We start from the raw sequence: 20,977 nt of genomic DNA, 5'->3' as shown, positions 1-20,977 counted from the left end.
AGAGCCCTAATAACCAGAATATACAAAGAACTCAAAAAATTAGACAATAAGATAACAAATAACCCAATCAATAAATGGGCCAAGGACCTGAACAGACACTTCTCAGAGGAGGACATACAATCAATCAACAAGTACATGAAAAAATGCTCACCATCGCTAGCAGTCAGAGAAATGCAAATCAAAACTACCCTAAGATACCATCTCACTCCAGTAAGACTGGCAGCCATTAGGAAGTCAAACAACAATAAGTGCTGGAGAGGATGCTGGTGGGACTGCAAATTGGTGCAGCCAATTTGGAAAGCAGTATGGAGATTTCTTGGAAAGCTGGGAATGGAACCACCATTTGACCCAGCTATTCCCCTTCTCGGTCTATTCCCTAAAGCCCTAACAAGAGCATGCTACAGGGACACTGCTACATCGATGTTCATAGCAGCTCAATTCACGATAGCAAGACTGTGGAACCAGCCTAGATGCCCTTCAATAGATGAATGGATAAAAAAAATGTGGCATTTATACACTATGGAGTATTACTCTGCATTAAAAAATGACAAAATCATAGAATTTGGAGGGAAATGGATGGCATTAGAGCAGATTATGCTAAGTGAAGCTAGTCAATCTTTAAAAAACAAATACCAAATGACTCCTTTGATATAAGGGGTGTAAACAAGGACAGGGTAGGGACGAAGAGCTTGAGAAGAATATTTACAGTAAACAGGGATGAGAGGTGGGAGGGAAAGGGAGTGAGAAGGGAAATTGCATGGAAATGGAAGGCGATCCTCAGGGTTATACAAAATGTCATATAAGAGGTAAGGAGGGGTAAGTCAAGAGAATACAAATGGAAGACATGATTTACAGTAGAAGGGGTAGAGAGAGAAAAGGGGAGGGGAGGGGAGGGGAGGGGAGGGGGGATAGTAGAGAATAGGACAGACAGCAGAATACATCAGACACTAGAAAGGCAATATGTCAATCAATGGAAGGGTAACTGATGTGATACAGCAATTTGTATACGGGGTAAAAGCGGGAGTTCATAATCCACTTGAATCAAACCGTGTAATACGATGTATTAAGAACTATGTAATGTTATGAATGACCAATAAAAAAAAAAAAAAAAGTTTGGAGATTCCTTATTGGTTGACTGCTGTATCTAGTTTATGCTAATTAAGATAAGCTGTGTGGAATGTATAAATACCCCTCCTGTCCTACAATAAACAGCTCCCACTCCTGCTGTATCAACATACACAAGTTGTTTGTCACCTCCTGGTTATTTTGCTGCAGGCGGACTGCAGCACCAACCTTTTGCCTTCCAATTCTTGTATGGAGGTTTTCATTTTTGCTATCATATTTTTAATTTCGAAGAAATTTTTTCATTCTCTCTTATTTTCTTTTATGGCATTCTGATTTTATTTGACAGCTGTGGTATTTTATCTCTGAGAATATTAATTACAGTTTTATGCTTTTTTTTTTTTTCAAGTTATACCTTCCTGGCAAAGTCTGTTTCATTAGTTTCTAGTTTGAGGGTTTATTTTTTTTTGTTGTTTATTTTTTAATTTTTTTTTTTGTAGTTGTAGATGGACAGCATGCCTTTATTTTATTTTTTATTTTTATGTGATACTGAGGATCAAACTCAGTGCCTCACACATGCTAGGCAAGCACTCTGCCACTGAGCTACAGCCCCAGGCCTCATTAGTTGCTAATTTTTGTTATTGTTGTTGTTTGGGGGGGGGGCTGGTTCTCCCTATTGTTTGTAGCTGTGCCATAAACATTAGAGCCTTTCCTCTGATGTCTAATATTTCTTGGTTTTCTATTTACATTTAGTTTAAGAAAATGAAAAGAAGACCTGAAGCTCTGAATCCTCCGGTGAAGCCCACTGAATGAACTTCACTATAATGTGATTGCCTCAGTCTTTTACTAAAGTATCTGTAACTGGAGGCCTTTTTTTCTTGGGCTGGTCAATTCTCCAGAAATTGTTCTAATTTACAATCTTTGTGATAGGCCTACTGCCACAATTCTAGAAGCCAAATAGAAGAAAACATTTATTTAATCTCCTTATTTTCAATATAAAAATGCCTACCCTGCTTGATGCCTTAACCCAGAAGGCTTCTATTTTAAACACCCAGTCTTTGTTTGAAGAGAGGGATAAAGTAGTCCAGTGACACAGCCTAGGGCAGGGGCTCTATCTAGAGTTTCTACCTGCTTCTAAAACAGTTTCAAATAATCCTCCATATTTCAGCCCAGTCACACCTCAACTTACAGAGATTCCTGAAAGCACCAATTTCTAAGACTTCTGAGGATGTTGCCAAATAAGCTGGACAGTTCCTCAGCTTAGACCAATGCTAACTTAGGATTCAACTTTCTCAGACACCCTAAGTCATTATCATTCATCTGCTTTTTACTTTATAAAATTTCACTGCTCTTCTCATCCTTGAACATTTATGACTTTAAAAAAAAGTTTACTACAGTTTTCAGGGGGTTACAGAAGGGAATAAAATTACATTTTTGTATCTTCACCATCACCAGACTCTAAAGTTTATGCTGAACATTGTGCAAATAAGGTTAAACACAGACTAATGCAACAAAATTTTAAGAAATCAGAAATTATTTGCATTTTACTTTATTCCTTACTTTTTCCTTTTCTCACTCCATTACATACTTATCTACAGACTGCCAACTGCTGTTTTGAAATAGTCAACTGCTATTTTGAAATAAAAGAGAGTAATACAGACTGTCAATTGCTATTCTGAAATAGAATAGGGTAAATCAAAGAGGAAAACAGGTCCCTGACAAGAAAAATACTGAGTTTCAAGCAATGTTTCAAGATACCTAGATACACTGCTTTTAGTCTTGGGTATAACAAGTATAACAGCATTAATTCATTCAACCAACATTACCAAACACCTGTTTTGTGTCACACACTTTCCAAGACAGGCAAAGGAGTAAGAGGAGTGGTACAAAAAGGCAACAAAAGAGAATTCCGAGGGATGATGGAAGTGCTCTCTGTTCCCTAACAGCAATAATAGTCATGACTCTACTTTGGTAAAATTCATAGGATATGATCAAAAAGAGTAAAATTTACTACATGTAAAAATTTTAAAGAATTTTTTTATTTTTTAAAGGTTGGAAGAAGCCAGGTATGGTGGCGCATGCCTATAACCCCAGTGATTTGGGAGGCTGAGGTGGCCAGCAATAGCAAAAGCAAGGTGCTGGGTTGGGGTTGTGGCTCAGTGGTAGAGCACTCACCTAGCACGCATGAGGCACCAGGTTTGATCCTCAGCAACACATAAAAATAAAATAAAAGGGGCTGGGGTTGTGGCTCAGCAGTAGAGAGCTTGCTAGAGTGTACAAGACCCTGGGTTCGATCCTCAGCACCACAAAAAAATAAATAAGTGAAATAAAGGTATTGTGTCCATCTACAACTAAAAAATTAATTAATTAATTAATTAATTAAAGGCATTGTGTCCACCTACAACTAAAAAATTAATTAATTAATTAATTAATTAAAGGTATTGTGTCCACCTACAACTAATAAATAAATAAATAAATAAATAAAATAAAGGTATTGTGTCTGTCCACCTACAACTAAAATATAAATACTTTAAAAAAAAGTGAGGTGCTAAGCAACTCAGTGAGACCTAGTCTCTAAATAAAATAGAAAATAGGGCTGGGGATGTGGCCCAGTGGTTGAATGCCCCTGAATTCAATCCCCAGTACAGCCCCCTCACCAAAAAAAAAGGTGGGTAGAAAATATAAATAAAATTATACATACCTATATACATGTATATATACATATATGTATAGTTATATACATTTAAGACATTTCATTTCGGATTACATACATATATCTTTGCAGTACCATGAAATTATATTGCCTAGTGACATCCTAGTCATCTTAAGTCTGTATAGGTACACTCCATGATATTCGCACAATAAAATCACTGACAACTCACTTTTCAGACTATGTTCCCATCATTAAGTGAGGCATGTATATATTAGGGAAATAGCCCTTCCCTAACCTTCCTCAGTATCTCAGATTTAAAGCCATAGGTAGAGCAAGTCAAAGTAAGTAAGAAGAAAAAGAAGTCATATTGGATTGGAGTATGGTGCTGAAAGCTGAACTGGATTAAAACAACATCCACATAAAGTGTTGCACACACTAGTACTGGGAGAGTCATGACAGAACCTGAGGAGCATGAAAGAGCATCCATGGGATACAAGGACAGCCTGACATGAAGAGAGAGGCCTAGCATGGGGGCCACAGACTGAGCAAGACAAGGAGCGTGCCTTTAAGGGGAAAGGGGAACAGCAATCTGGCATGCAGAATGAAGGTGCAAGAAGAGTGCCTAAACAAAAAAGGGTAAAAAAAAGTTATCTGTGTGATGGGAGGTCAATTACATACTGTGGGATCAATCACATAAGAAAATACATTAAGGATAATGGAAGCCATGATTCTGTTAGGAAGGAGAGTTACAATCTGGAAAAGAAAAAACTAGAATGAACCCTATAGTATTGGAATGGAATTAGATATTGATGTAAATTCATGATATATAATAAATATAGAAACAAAAATTTATAGAAGTAAATATAGTTATAAAAATAGATATTATACATATAAGTGGGTGGATGAGTAGATAGATAGCTGGACAGATGAATGGATGAAAACATAGACAGCTTTGTCTACAAGTAGAGCTGTGAGCAGCAACACAATAACAATGAGCATATATCTAACCTGGATCTTGGCATTTTTAAAACAACTTCCTCTATACTAAAAGGAACCAGGAACTCTGGAAAAATTGCTGATTCCAGGGATGGGGCAGGGAAAGCAAAGACAAACCTGAACCACCTTGTTATACTAGAAAGCAAGAAAGTTATGCTACTTGAGCATGATTCTATGCTCAAAGAAGTCATTGGAATCTGTCAAAGGACACAGAAGCTAATTTCAAGGGGCTCTTAACCAGCCAAATCTGGGTCTATTCAAGCCTCAAAATAAATGGTAGCGGAGGACTATAACCTAATAGTAACAAAGAAAACCATTAATGAGAAAAGGGTATGTACATAATTTCCAAATGCCACCCCACAAAATACCTATTAGTTAGAAAAAAATCAGATATTATAACCCTCACCTGTAATAATCTCAACTATCTGGGAGGCTGAGGGAGGAGGATGGTAAATTCAAGACAAGCCTTGAAACACTCACCAACTTAGTGAAAGTAAAAAGGAGTGGAAATGTAGTTTAACAGTACAATGCCCCTGGATTCAATCCTCAGTACAATAAATACATACATACATATACAGAAAAGAGGGGGAAAAGCAACTTTACAGTGAAGAATCCTGGCAGACTACATCTTGGGAGCAAATCTTTACCCCTCACACATCAGATAGAGGACTAATAACTAGGGTATATAAAGAACTCAAAAAGCTAAACAACAAATAGCCCAATCAATAAATAGGCCAAGGACCTGAAGAGACAATTCTCAGAAGATGATGTACAATCAATCAACAAATACATAAAAAAATGTTCATTATCACTTGCAATTAGAGAAATGCAAATCAAGATTTCATCTCACTCCAGTCAGAATGGCAGCTATTATGCATACAAACAACAATAGTGTTGTCGAGGATGTGGGAGAAAAAGGTACACTCATACACTGATGGTAGGACTGCAAATTGGTGCAGCCAACATGGAAAGCAGTATGGAGATTTCCTGAAAAACTGGGAATGGAATCACCATTTGACCCAGCTGTCCCTCTCCTCAGTCTATACCCAAAGGACTTAAAAACAGCATACTACAGGGACACAGTCACATCAATGTTTATAGAGGCACAATTCACAATAGCTAAACTGTGGAACCAACCTAGATATCCTTTAATAGACGAATTAATAAAAATAATGTGGTATATGTACACAATGGAATATTACTCAGCAACAAAAGAGAATAAAATCATGGCATTTGCAGGTAAATGGATAGAGTTAGAGAAGATAATGCTAAGTGAAGTTAGCCAACCCCCCCCCCAAAAAAAATGCCAAATGTTTTCTTTGATATAAGGAGACTGATTCATAGTGGGATAGGGAGCAGGAGCATGGGAGGAATAGATGAACTTTAGATAGGGCAGAGAGGTTGGAAGGGAAGGGAGGGGGCATGGGGTAAATAATGATGGTAGAATGTGATGATCATTATTATCCAAAGTACAGGTATGAAGACACAAATTGATGTGAATATACTATGTATACAACCAGAAATATGAAAAATTGTGCTCTATATATGTAATAAGAATTGTAATGCATTCTGCTGTCACATATAAATAAAAAAATTTACATTATTAAAAAAAGAATCCTGGCAGGGCCCCAGGTACCAACTTAACAAGTTATGGAGCAATACTAAATCATGCACCCCTTGAGAGGAAGTAATGAAAAGAACACAACATCATTTCTATAATATTCTTATCAAAGATTATCTAAATCTAAATATGAAGAAATAAAACCTAAATGGGGTTACTGCAAAAGCTGCAAAATACCTGCTCTACAATCTTTGAGATTCAAAGTCATGAAAGTCAAGAAAAATCTAAAGAGCTGACCCAGACTGAAAGACATGCCATCCAAATGTAACACAAGTTTCTAAACTGAATTCTTTTGCTATAAAGATATTAAGACAACTGATGAAACTCAAATGAAGTGGTGCATCATTTCTAAGGATTAGATGATATTTAATTTCTTGATTTTAACAGTTGTATTGTGATCATGAAAATAATGTAGATAATGGGGCTGACCTGGGTTCAATCCCCAGCACCAAAAAACGGAAAGAAGGAAAGAAAGAAAAGAATGTACACAATACACACAATCATATCTGGGCATTAGGTAGGCAAATTATCTCAAATGGTTCCAGAAAGGGGGGGGGGGACTGTACTGTACTTGCAATTTTTCTGAAAGTTTAAGATTGTTTTTTTTTATTATTATTATTATTATTATTATTATTATTATTATTATTATTATTTACCCCTACTGCAGAAGGGAACTGCAAGCCTTCCTCTCTGGGTTTGTGGCCCTATCCTTTGCTGTGAAACAAGCACACTGGTACAGGAGAAAAAGGGTGTATACAGCATGTTCATTGATACTCTTAGGTGGCCTCTACACCCATGCTTTCTACTGACCCAGCTTATGATGAAAACAAAAGCCAGGCATGATGGCCCACACAGTATCCCAGATGCTAGGGCAAATTCAAGGCCAGCCTCAGTAATTTAGCAAGACCCCTAGCAGTTTGGTGAGATCCTGTCACAAAATAGAGAATAAAAAGAGACTGGGGATTTAATTCAGTGGTGTAGAACCCCTATGTTCAATCCCTAATACCAAAAGTAAAAATAAAAATGATTTTTAAAGTGAAAAAATTATTAGAGAAGTAAACAAGGACCATGTTTAAAAATTGTGTACACCATGCCAAAAAATTTAAAGTCATCCTGAAAGCTGTCAGTTGTCATTGAAGATAGGTATTAAGCAGGATATTGATGTGATCAAAGACCATTAGTTTTTGTTTTTTAATTCCTTTCACTAAACAAAGGTCCTGGATATGTAAAAATCCCAATGTTATCTGGTTAGAGACACATGTAATAAGGAGTTACAGATTACTTAGCATTTGAAGGGAACACAAAAACATGATTAATAGAACAGTATACACACATATGAAAATCACGAATATCTAAATCCATTTATACAGGCTTATTACAAACAAGTCAATTGAGCCAGATGCAGGCAAAGTAGAATGAAGACAGGATAACCCACCAAGTGTTGCACTTAACTGATATTACCACAGGCACACATGCAATAGAAACAACATGATCACACTTAATTACAATCTCAAACAATGTACCATAGCAAGGAACTTATATAAGAAACTGTCAGCTTAACACGTATCAGTCAGAAATGGGAGTGCCACATTACAAAGGCATGCAGTGAAAAAATGCAGAAACAGAAATTATACTAGACTTGCAAATAATATCTTGGTTTTAAACATAAACTCTAGGAAAATCTTTGTAAGTATTAGTTTTCATTGCATATCAACATGTTAGCTCACCACAATACCTGAGCTTTCAGACTGTTGTAAAATGTTTCTTAGTAATGACTTTTGGTCAGGGCAAAGCCATATAGGTAGCTAACAATATAATCTCTAAGTAGGGCATTAGTCACTGCCTCCTAGAGACAATATTTCCTAATATTTTTAAACAAGTGTTTGTTTGTTTTTTTTTAATTCAATACAGAACACTAAGTAAGTGCTTGACTACTTTTAAGAATATCTAAGTCAGACTGAGGTTGCAGCACAGTAGTAGAGTGCTTGCCTAGCATGTGTGAGGCACTGGGTTCAATCCTCAGCACCTCATAAAAATAAATAAAATAAAGGTCCATCAACAACTAAAAATTTTTTAAAAAAGAATATCTGAGTTACCCTGGGACATTAACCACACCTAATAAATAGTGATACTTACAAACAAGATTCTGTTTTTGGAAAGATCTCTGATTAGCTTAGTTCTATTTCACAACTATGACAGTACCTATCTGTATCAATAATTAGAGAATCAATTCAATTAGAAAATAATCAAGCTTTTCTGAAAAGAAAAAACATTTACTAGGTTAGCAGGAGCACCTTCACAAAGCCAAAAACTACACAAAGGAAAAACTCAAAAGCATATATCAAGTTTTACTATCCTTTGTTTATAAATATATACCTAACATATATATATATCCCCACACCAACTTAATATATATTGCCAAAATATCTTGCAGGTGATGCAAATGAGGGGTTATAGCTCAGTGGTAAAGTGCTTGCCTAGCACTTGTGAAGTTCTAAATTTGATCCTCAGCACCACATAAAAATAAATAAATAAAATAAAGATATTGTGTCCATCTACAACTAAAAATATTTTTTAAAGTACTAAAAAATGTTAAATATGCAAATAAAAAGGTAAATCATTCAAACCTTCACCTTTGTTTGGACTTTAATGTAAATTGTGACAATATTCAAAAAATAATTCAGTAGAAGAATTTGGGAATCACTTCCTTTCACATAACCAGTTTAAAGCTCTGACATCATGTATGGTTCCCTAGTGTATGCCGGCATTGCCCAAATTCCATCAGTTGTTTCTCATAAAGAGTTCCACAATTAAAATGACTTAGACCAACAAAGTTAAAGAAGTTCCTGTATCAGAACTTTTGAAACTTCTATGAAAATATGCTTTCTAATATCCAAAGAGGGATGCAACAAGCAATAGTTCCCACTCTCACATATCCACTGAACCCTTAATTATCAAAATATTCGTTTATATCTCTTGACATATAATTTCAAAAATGCTAGTGAACACAATTAATTTTCTTCTTACTTACTGTACGATCACAATAGGCATCCATGGATGTTACATAATCTTTAGTCCATAAAAGGCCTGAAGTGAACAACATATCAATAATGATTTTAATCTTCTATGCTGAGGTCTAGAACTCTACCAGTAATTTTCAGATTGAAGTCATATAAAAATAAAATTTAACTAGCCACTTCATAATATTTACTATCACTAGTAGAAAAAAATGGCATTAGCTTAATATGAGTCAGAAAACAGTTCAATTAATAACAAAATAGTTGAATTAACTTTCCAATGCAAAATATCTTATGTTAAAAGAGAAACTAAGGGGCTGGTGTTGAGGTTCAGTGGTAGAGTACCTGCCTAGCATGTGTGAGGCCCTGGGTTTGATTCTCAGCACCACATATAAATACATAAAACAAAGGTCTTAAAAAAAAAAAAAAGAGCACAAATTGCTATTAAAAAGAGAGAGAGAGAGAGAGAGAGAGAGAGAGAGAGAGAGAGAGAGAGAGAAACTAAGATGTTTGCATAGTCACATACAGATACTTTCAATGCAATAAAATTTAATAAAATATTGTGAGACTTTGGTAATGTTAAAGTTATTTACATGTATCAGTTCAGTTATACATTTCAATTATACTTAAGTAAAAAAAATGGCATTTTAGTTTTTCCTTATCACAAAACTACACAGATTAGAAATTTTAAAAGTAGTGGGTTTCGGTACACGGCTGTAATTTCAGCTATTCCAGAGGCTGAGGCAGGAGAATCCCAAATTCAAGACAAGCCTCAAGAACTTAGAGATTCTACCTCAAAATAAAAAAGGCTGGGGATATAGCTCAGTGGTAGAGCACCACTAGGTTCAATCCCCAGTATTGAAAGGAAGGAAGGAAGGGATGGAGGGAAGAAGAGAGGAGAACAGAACAGAATGGGAAAATAGCCCACAAAATATAAGACAAATCATCAGAAAAGAAAAACCCTAAACTGACTTATCTTCTGGCAAAATAAGCTATTATGATGATGTCCATTTTTCACAGACTTTGAGATGTTCAGCAACTTGCCTAAATCATCCAGCAAATAATTAGACTCAGTCTAAATCCAAAACCCCTGATCTTTAAACTATCAAGATGAATTATTCTCTAGAATTATTATCTGCTACCATAATGTCTGGGGAAAAAAAGTTTATGATAATTACAGAGTTCTAATTGTTTACAAGATGCTGAAATAGCACCAATTATATATGATTTTTCTCCTTAAAACTTTTTCTCTGGTTTCATTACAGTACAAATAAATAGGTGCTGGCACATGAAACAGCTTCAAGCATACAGTGTTATACCCAAGTTAATTCCCACACTAGTCAAAAAGTCCGAAATGAACTGCTTAGCTAAAACACTGGAAATTAAACAATACTTAACACTATAACGGATTCTAAAATTGCATGAATCAATTACCCTTTCCTCTTTTTTTTTTTTTTAAAGAGAGAGTGAAAGAGGGGAGAGAGAGAGAGAGAAAGAGAGAATTTTTAATATTTATTTATTTTTTTTTTAGTTCTCGGCGGACACAACATTTTTGTTGGTATGTGGTGCTGAGGATCGAACCCGGGCCGCACGCATGCCAGGCGAGCGCGCTACCGCTGAGCCACATCTCCAGCCCACCCTTTCCTCTTAAACATCATGAAGTATTGAAATTTTTTCAGATACACAACAGTTTGTGTAATAGTTTGTATAACATATCACAATTACAGTAACTTAAGCTGTAAGAGATAAAGTGAAAATTTCTATATTTAATGTGAATGCCTGTAAGTTAAAAGCAAATTTAATCAGTATAAGAAAATGTCATACACAGAAACTTCTCAGTAATTTCAAGGAATTTTTAGGAATTGACCGCACAGATTATTATACCTAATTCACTTATAGGGTGTACTTCTTAGATATAATTCTATCAACAGCACCGCTTTTATACTACACCACAATTAAGTTTATCTTTCAGATCATGACTTTCACACAGTAAATAAAGTCCACAATCACTGCATAAAATATCACTTTTTCATATTTGGATTCTTTCTCCAAACCATATAGTATCCCAAAATTTCTTTCTAACCCCGAATCTCAAGAGTTTCAAGGAAAGCCACAATCTCATATTGAAATAGCATCTTCCAAAGACTTAAAAAACACTGGTTGCCATTCCTCCTTCAGATATTCTGCACACACACAAAAAAAGATTCCATAACCAGATAAATTCCATAAGTTATAGAATAACCTACAATATTTTAAAGTTAAATTTTATTGAAAAGTTTCTCAAACTTATCTGACTATATAAACTTCCCCACTCCCCACACACATAAAGTGTCTTTCAATATCCCATGGATCTACAGAACACATTTTGAAACTAGGGAAGAAGCTAGATGAAGAAGTCCTATTACTGAACAGAAGCAAAAATTCAATACAGAATTAAGAGGCAAAAAAGTGAATTGGAAATGGGGAGCCAAATCTCCATGCCTCCTGTTATTATGAAGCCAAAATGCCACTCTTCCATATAGTGTATATAAGGGAATACTAGAACAGGAAGAAAGGATCAGCCAACAGAAAACTGGTCATTCTCTACCTATTGACCAGAAAACCAGGTAGAAATTATGAAGAGGAAATGTGAAGAAGCTATCTAGGAAGTCCTGATCAGCATTAATTGAAAGAAAAGAAAATCCTCTAAATCTGGAAAGGAGTTTTACATTCAATGTAAAAGGGACACTCACACTAATGCCTGGAATAACATTTAGTTATAGTGTGGGCCATTAAAAATATTATGGAAAGAATTTCTTGATTCATCAAGATATGGAAAAAGCAGTTGAGCAATTCATGGTCTTTAATACTTAAAACTTGAGTCACTCTGCCTAGCAGTTCCATGATAATTTAAAAAAAAAAATCTATGAAACTAGCAAATCCTCACCTACATCTATCCTAGAGTTAATCTGGGATTAATAGGAAAACACACCAAGAAACTACTACTATTGTTTATAGATCATATGGTTATGACCAATGAAAGTCAATATTCATTAGCCAAAATAAAAAAGGAAAATTACAAAGGAGTGATGTTAAGTCTGTCTAGTAAATTCTTCTAAATTAAAAATACACAATCATTCACAAGTCAGACTGAAGCAGCAACTCAGGAACACAGTTTATATTGATTCTCATTCTTTCCCCTTTCTGTTCTCCCCTTTACCTCTTGTCTCCATTCCTTTTCCCCTTCTCTTTCAGTGTTATCCAAGTTATTGTGTCCCTACCTACACTTTTTTTTTTGGCGAGGGGGGGGGGGGGTACTGAGAATTGAATTCAGGGGCACTCAACCACTGAGCCACATCCCCAGCTGTATTTTGTATTCTAGACAGACGGTATCACTGAGTTGTTTAGCGCCTCACCTTTGCTGAGGCTGGCTTTGAATTCTCAATCCTCCTACCTCAGCTGCTGGGATTATAGGCATGTGCCACGGCGCCCAGCCCTACACTCCTTTCCTTCATTCAACTCACCTGTCACTAATCTATCATGTGTCCTCTTTGAAGAAAAAAGAAAAACCTATGATATTTTCACTGCTAAATAATCAACATGATATAGCTTCATCTACCCTATCATATCACACACACACACACACACACACACACACACACACACACAGGTCTGAACCCAGGGGTGCTCTATCATTGAGCTATACCCCCAGCCCCTTTTATTTTTGAGATAGGGTCTCACTAAATTGTCAGGGCTGGCCTCAAATTTGCAATCCTCCAGCCTCAGCTTCCCCAGTACCTGAGATTACAGGTTTGTGCCACCACACTGGCTCAAACTCAATCTACAATGAGAAATACAAGAAAACACAAGTGTTTTACATATCAATATTTATTCTATATATGATGAGCTTAATATTTCCAACTAGTCTATTTAATTTTAAGTACTGGTTAGCCTTAGTAAATTAATTCTAAAACTTCACAATCAGTAGGATGAAAAATAAAGAGTTTTATACAGAACAAACTGGCAATAAATGTACCAAAAGCAGGGCTGGGGGCTGTAGCTCAGTGGTAGAGAGCTTACCTAGCACATGTGAGGCAATGGGTTCCATTCTCAGCACCACATAAAAATAAATAAAATAAAGGTATTGTGTCCATCTACAACTAAAAATATTTTTTTTAAGTACCAAAAGGGAAAAAGTTTTGGAAAAAACTTTTTGCCACAGAGTAGTACAGTAAAATACTAATTTGTGCCTAAAGTAGCCTGGGCTGACTGTGTAATAGCAACAAGTCCTAAGATGCATAGCACATTTCATAAAATTTCCAACATATTATGGCATTTGCTAAGATATGACTTAAATTTCCATAAGAAATAACTATATTTCTAAAATTCTTAAAGTGTTAATCCTGACATCCTGTTCTCATTCATAAAACAATATACTTAAAAGAAAAAGTGATGTTCCTTAAAATAATTACTAATAAATGTCTCAATTTGTTGCAGTAACCAATACCATTTAGCAACTACCTCCAAGAGTTATTTGAGAGAGAATAGAATAAGTCATCCCTCACTTGTTGAACATGTTCCTGCCATGTGCCAGAATTGTGTTGGATAAAATAATTGTATTCACGCTTACAATAACTAGATAACTAGTATAAAGGATGTAAGTGTCCGATCTGTTTTTGAAGATATTTATATGATTCTAATTGAGAATTTACATAAAAAATAATTGATCATCTGTATTCAATTAATGTCCTGATAATTTGATATGGTTAATAAATTCTACTCAGGAAAGCTAACAGTAAAGAACAGCAGACACAAAGAATAAAATACCCTAGACATTTAGATCCTTCTAAGCAAGCCACAATTTACCTCACTCAATTAACTCACACATGAAAAAAATGTAAATAAGCTTTACAACTACTTTCATAAAAGAAAATGTTGGGGCTGGGGTGGTAGTTCAGTGGTAGAGCACCTGCCTAGCATGTGTAAAGCACTGGGTTTGATTCTTAGCACCACATAAAAATAAAAGTCCATCAACAACTAAAAATATATTTTCAAAAGGGAAATGTTTACACCATAATACTTGCCTATGTGCCTGAGTGACAAGTTTATCAATCATTTATTCTCTGTGTAGCACACATAAAATATGAATAAGCTATAAAATTGTTTAATGATTATTTGCATAAAATGTAATGATTATTTGCATAAAAGATCAGAAAGCATCAAAAAAATTATCCACATACAACCCTGCAAATTTTTGTCATATGAAATATTATCTTATATCTATTTTTTAAGTAAATTGGTAAAGAATTCCCTAAAATTCCAATTTCCCATTTCAAAGTAGAAGACAGCCAATTCAATAAATAATGAACTCATACAATCATCAAGTTAGTTTACAACATTGAAGTTATTTTTACTTCTATAAATTTACTGTAACTATTCTAAAATTATACTACTAACTTCAAAACTACCACTTTACAAACAAACATACAAACTATAATCAACAGTTTAGAAAACATAGGAGATAAAAACATTGTCTTTCAAATCATACTGCCTATAACTGGAAAATATTATTATTAAATTTAAAAAGTTATCTATGGTCTTAAGGTGCTTTTATCCCCATTCTCCAGTACTCTTCAGCTTAATCCCCTCTTCCTCCCTCCTTTTCTACTTATTTCTTCCTTTAAGCCATAGGTATCAAAAGCAAGGAATGCTATCAAATAAAAACAACATATCTGACTTTGAACTGTCAGTTTTGTTACTGTTGTGATACTGTTATGAACAAAACATTAACTGTACCAATATAAAAGTAAAATGAACCATAACTAGGAATAAATGAAATCAATGGAAATGAGGCATTCGTTAAAATCTTGGCTGCTTTTTTTTTTTTTTTGGTAGTTGTAGATGGACAGCATGCTTTTATTTTATTTATTTATATTTTTATGTGGTGCTAAGGATTGAACCTAGAACCTTGCACATGCTAGGCAAGTGCTTTGCCACTGAGTTACAGCCCCAGCCCCAGCTGACTCAATTTTTAAAAGTAACCAATTATCAGCATAAACTCAAGAGTATCTAGGTAGTACTTGCATAAATATAAATAACAAACACAAATATTTAGTACACAATACACAGTATTTAACTATACTGTTCTCCTGCTGCAATTACTTTAAAAATTTAAAGACCTAATATTTTTCAAATTATTAAAATCAAACTAAAAATGATATATAAGGCAAATCTAAATTACCAAATTTAACCCAAACAATAATCCCTTGCAGATTCCATCAGATATCAATATTAATAATAATAACAATGTTCTAAAAATCAAATTGAGACAAATTCACAATCTGGAAATTTCCTTAATCTAAATTGTTTTCTATATAATGTTAGGTAATGCAAATAACATAGATGATTTCCCAAAAATGTAATCAATTTATACATGAAGTATGGCTCATTTATTTTATTTTATTTTATTTTATTTTGTATTTCTTTTGCTCTTTTTGCACTTTATTTTATTTTTAAATTAAATTTATTTTAACTGATATATAAAAACATACAATTGTACACGTTAATGGACACCATGTTTTGATACATATATATATTGTATAAAGGCTTTTGCTCTTTGAAGTTGCTCTTTTTTTTTTCTTTCTTTTTCTTTTTTTTATTGTTGGTTGTTCAAAACATTACATAGTTCTTGGTATATCATATTTCACACTTTGATTCAAGTGGGTTATGAACTCCATTTTTACCCCGTATACAGATTGCAGAATCACATCAGTTACACTTCCATTGATTTACATATTGCCATACTAGTGTCTGTTGTATTCTGCTGCCTTTCCTATCCTCTACTATCCCCCCTCCCCTCCCCTCCCCTCCCCTCTTCTCTCTCTACCCCCTCTACTGTAATTCATTTCTCCCCCTTGTATTATTTTTCTCTTTCCCCTCACTTCCTCTTGTATGTAATTTTGTATAACCCTGAGGGTCTCCTTCCATTTCCATGCAATTTCCCTTCTCTCTCCCTTTCCCTCCCACCTCTCATCCCTGTTTAATGTTAGTCTTCTTCTCATGCTCTTCTTCCCTACTCTGTTCTTAGTTACTCTCCTTATATCAAAGAAGACATTTGGCATTTGTTTCTTAGGGATTGGCTAGCTTCACTTAGAATAATCTGCTCTAATGCCATCCATTTCCCTCCAAATTCTATGATTTTGTCAATTTTTTTTAATGCAGAGTAATACTCCATTGTGTGGCTCATTTATTTTAATTCTTGGATGAAAAATAATGTCATTCTTAACCTAAATTCCCCAATAACTTAAGGATAGTAAATACTACCATGATACATCCCCACAGCTCTTCCATTTTTTTTTTTATTCTTTCTTTCTTATTCTTCACTCAATCTTCTGTGGTTAATATCCACCATTTTCAAGACCTCACACTCCAACTGGAGATATAACTCTGTGGTAGAGCATTTGCCTAGCATGGGTAAGGCCATAGGTTGTACTCCCAGCCTCGCCAAAAAAAAAAAAAAAAAAAAAAACTGTTGAGACTTATCAGACACTGCCTAGCCCTATACAAAATAATTCCTTAAAAAGTCTATTCTCAGGCTGGGGTTGTAGCATAGCGATAGAGCGCTTGCCTGGCACATGTGAGGCACTGGGTTCAATCTTCAGCATCACATAAAAATAAATTAATAAAGGTTATTTTACATTTTTTTTAATTCTATTCCCTTGATCTCTAAGTACTGAAAAACAATGATAGTTTAAGAAACTGTACAGTTTGTTATCAGACTTCTAAAAAGAAAAGCTGTGAAGGATACAACTAAAATAACTATCAATTGTGATAAGTCCTGGTTAGAATTACTTTAGGGATCTTAATAAAAATATAAGGTATTTAGCTAAATACTTGCTTTTTGTTTTTTCACTTTTTTGGCTTAAGTAACTATATAAGCAACAGTGCTTTCTATGCATACAGAAGAAACAGCATCCAAGAAAATACACCTAATGGAAAGACATAAGTTAACAATACAGCAAAATATCTCAAAGCACAAAGCTTTGAGATATAAATCAGAAGTAGATGGAGAACATTTCTCTTTTATCATAAATTATATAAAATTATATTTTCCACTGGTACACATAAAGAGTTTTCCCACTATTTTGCAAATGAGAAAGGATGTTAAATGACAATCACAATCACAGACTAGAGTGTCACTATAAAACCATAATTTCAAAACTCAAACTATAAAAATACCAAAACCTTCATGGAGGGGAGGAGGTGGAGACACTGGCACACACCTATAATCCCAGCCATCAGTCTGCTGAGGCAGGAGGATAGCAAGTTCAAGGCCAGTCTTGGCAATTTAATGAGACAGCATCTCAAAACTAAATTTTTTTTTTAAAAATGGGCAGGGTGATGTTCCTCAGGGATAAAAGCACCCCTAGGTTCTATCTCCAGTATCACAAAAAATAAACCAATAAATAAAAGTACAAAGACCTTAGTGTTCAAAAAGAAAACACTATAGAACTCCTAAAATTCAAGAAACATGAGAAACTACACATGCTTTATAAAATACTTTACTCTATACATTAAACACACACACACACACACACACACACACACACACACACCAAAACCAGCACTCTTGAGAGAGCAATTTCTTGAAAGATAGTTTAGATTTCTTACATTTCCAGTATGACTATGATGGCCTATTTTTTTTTAAATCATCCCATTCACATATTTTTTAAAACCTCATGACATCATGTTGCTATAAATCTTTTAATACTCGCAAATTTGATAATTACAATTATTATATGTTTGGGATTCTTGAATCAATGGTTGACCTAAAAAACTAATTTTGAATAAATTTCAAAATAAAAAAAGAAAAGAAAAGAAACAATCAGCCCTTGATTTTTACTTCAGGAAAATAAAGTATCACTTGGGAACAAGGATATTTTGGCATAAAAACTTTTCAATAAAAAAAAAAATCTTTTCAACCAATTAATATTACTAGTATTCCAAAGGTACAAAATGCTAGTTGGCCAAAAATCTTTCCAAAGCCAATGCATACCACTATATATGGACTGGGCAATGATCACGGCAGTCAGGTCAGACTGCACCCATATATAACATGAGAGGCTGAAGAATTTCAGCCAAGCCTTGAAGATTGAAGGTCACATGGAGGGATAGCTCACAGAGCATCAATGATCAATTCCACTACAAGAAGTCTTCTAAATCACATCTATATTTAGAAGACTGGAACCAAAAGACTAACAGTTTAGACTGAAACTCAAGAGTAAAGTCTTCAGGTGGTAGCTTTCCCCATTCTCCATCAACAAATTTTTTTAAGTATTTGTCAAGTCATCTTTCTGAACGTAACAATTTTTTTTAAAGCCCATGTTTAGCCTGTGCTTTGCTTGCACTATATGGAGATGAAATGAAACACACTGCTCAGCACCTTCACGTTTCTGTTGTCCTAGGATAAACAGACATTTCAATATCTCCTCCCATTTCAAGAGTGATTTCCAAAATCTGGGACGGAATGTTTCCACCCACAAATACCTTTCAATTGAATGGCTGTCATACTGCCATGGATAAGGCAACACTGAACAATAATCCATTTTTGCCCATCCCAAATTTATTTTAAATCTCTTACTGCTGACCTAAAAACCTAAGTTCTTCATCATGATTTCCATAATAGGTAGGCCTTACGTCAAGGCAACAATTGAGTAGCGTGGTCTTACTCTTGAAAAAATATTTACCAAAAACCAGGGGAAAAAATCTTGAAAAACTAGTGTTTGATCTTTAATTATAAATATATATAATTTTTTCGTTACAGAGAGTTTACTCATAATTCTCCATAACAATTAAATCATAAAGCACAGCTAAAGATTTTTTTTTAACTTACCCCATTCTAGGTATTCAAGAATGTTCTTCTCTCTTCTCAATGGAGAATTATTGCATTCATCATAAAGGCAGATGAGTATATCCAGTAAGGTCTCCACGCTGAAGCACTGCCCATTGGTCTGAGCCGGCCCATCCAAAATAAATTGCTCCAATTGCCTCAAACGCACTTCTCCGGACATGTTTGCTTCGATTTCTGTTGATTTGCTTCTAAATTGTTATTACAAGTTTGACTATTTACTATTTGAACCTAAATTTTAAAAGGTGTGGTTTCAGAAATAAACCACTTGTTATTCCAATAACTGTCATGCAATGCCGGTGCTGAATTAAACATCCAATACACCAGTAACCTCACTTAACTGAAACGTCTTCAATTACACCCATATACATATATTTGGAGGGTAAGTTATCATAAAATATATTTAATACATTTTAAATGAATAATACAATTAAATCGTATATTTAAATAAAATAATAATTAAACGAACTAGAGTCAACACTTCTTAAAAAAAAAAAAAAACTCTTCTCCTTCATTCAAAATTCAACTCGTGCAACGTAATCCTGAAACGAATCCGGTTGCATCATTAATGAATAAAGTCCCCCTTTGCATCAGCAATTTACTCCCCGAGAAGAAAGAAAATAGAAAAGGGAGGAAAAAAAACAGAATATATAGAAGGGGGAGGGAAAACCAAAAATTCTGCTGCAAATCCTCCCAACCGCCACTTGGATAATGCATCAGCGACAATTTCTCCAGCGGGAAAGGGAGGGGGCGAGGTCCCTGAAGCAGCTCTCCTCAGCGCCGAGCCAAGTCTTGCCCGGAGGAGGCTTTTCCTTTCTCCTCCCGAGGTCCTTCTTTTTAAGGCTTTGCAGTTAGTCCTATTTCCAACTGATTCCGGCGAAAACTCTTCATTTTTTTCTCCCGGCTTCTCCCAGGGGCCTGACCGGCGGCACGGCCGGGATTAGGAAGGCGGGCTGCGGGCGGCTCTCCCACCCGGGCTCCGGGAGCAGCGGCTACTTGGCCGCCGGAGCCCGCTCCATGTCGGTGGTCGCTCGCGGGCCGGGCCGGGCCGCGCCGCGCCTGGCGGAGAGCCCGGTGTCCCCCGCACCCGGACCGCGGCCGCCGCGCCGGAACCTCCCGATGCCCCTGGGCGAGGGGGGTGCTCTTCTGGATTCAAAGGACACGGACGGCAGCAGCTGCGGCGTCGCGAGCGGCTCCGGCGGCTACTTCTCCCCCTTCTTCACACCCCTGGGTTAAGGGCATCTTTCCTTGGAGAGGAGGGAGGAGGCTAAGGCGCAGGAGGAGGGGTCCGTGCTGCTGGTGTGGAGACCAGAGGCTGCCGCAGCCCGGCTCCCAACCACTCCCTTCCTTTCCCTCCCAGCCTCCCCCGCCTTCCCGCTCCTCTCGCGCTCGCGCCCGGGACTCCGCCAGGCCGCTCCAGTCGGCACCGCACGCAGCGGAGGCTCGCGGACGAGTCCGGATCCAATATGGCGGTCCCCGCCCGCGCCCCCGCGACACACGCGCGCACTCGCCCTCTCCCCGCCCCCGCCGGAGCCCCGCACGCAGCCGGGCGTTGTCCTGCGGCCCAGCAGAGTCGAGGCCCCGGAGGGGGCGCCGGCCGCTGCACAAGCCTGAGGCGCGTGCTGAGGGCCGACTCGGCCCGCGAAGCTACGGCTGCCGCAGTGTGGAATGCAGGGATACGGGAGGACTAGGGGAGGCCCAGGTGGCGGTGGCGGAGGAGGCTATGGAGACAGCATGACCGA

The 20,977-nt window shown here is 36.3% G+C and overlaps 1 protein-coding gene across 7 annotated transcripts in view; it reads right to left on the bottom strand.

Moving 5' to 3' along the window:
- Cdc42bpa (CDC42 binding protein kinase alpha) overlaps positions 1 to 19,721 on the bottom strand; it is a 293,703-nt gene extending 273,982 nt beyond the window's left edge. For all 7 annotated transcript variants that reach the window (XM_026405769.2, XM_026405772.2, XM_026405770.2 and 4 more), the window contains exon 1: positions 19,221 to 19,721. In XM_026405769.2, coding sequence (XP_026261554.1) covers positions 19,221 to 19,398 — 178 coding nt within the window. In that variant the 5' untranslated portion in view covers positions 19,399 to 19,721. The remainder of the gene's footprint in view (positions 1 to 19,220) is intronic.
- Positions 19,722 to 20,977: the final 1,256 nt, after the last annotated feature.

Source organism: Urocitellus parryii, chromosome 9 (genome assembly GCF_045843805.1).
Source record: "Urocitellus parryii isolate mUroPar1 chromosome 9, mUroPar1.hap1, whole genome shotgun sequence".
In the NCBI taxonomy this organism is placed as follows: Eukaryota; Metazoa; Chordata; class Mammalia; order Rodentia; family Sciuridae; genus Urocitellus; species Urocitellus parryii.
The sequence above is the reverse complement of the archived record's forward strand: the minus strand, read 5'-3'. Positions and strand labels throughout refer to the sequence as shown.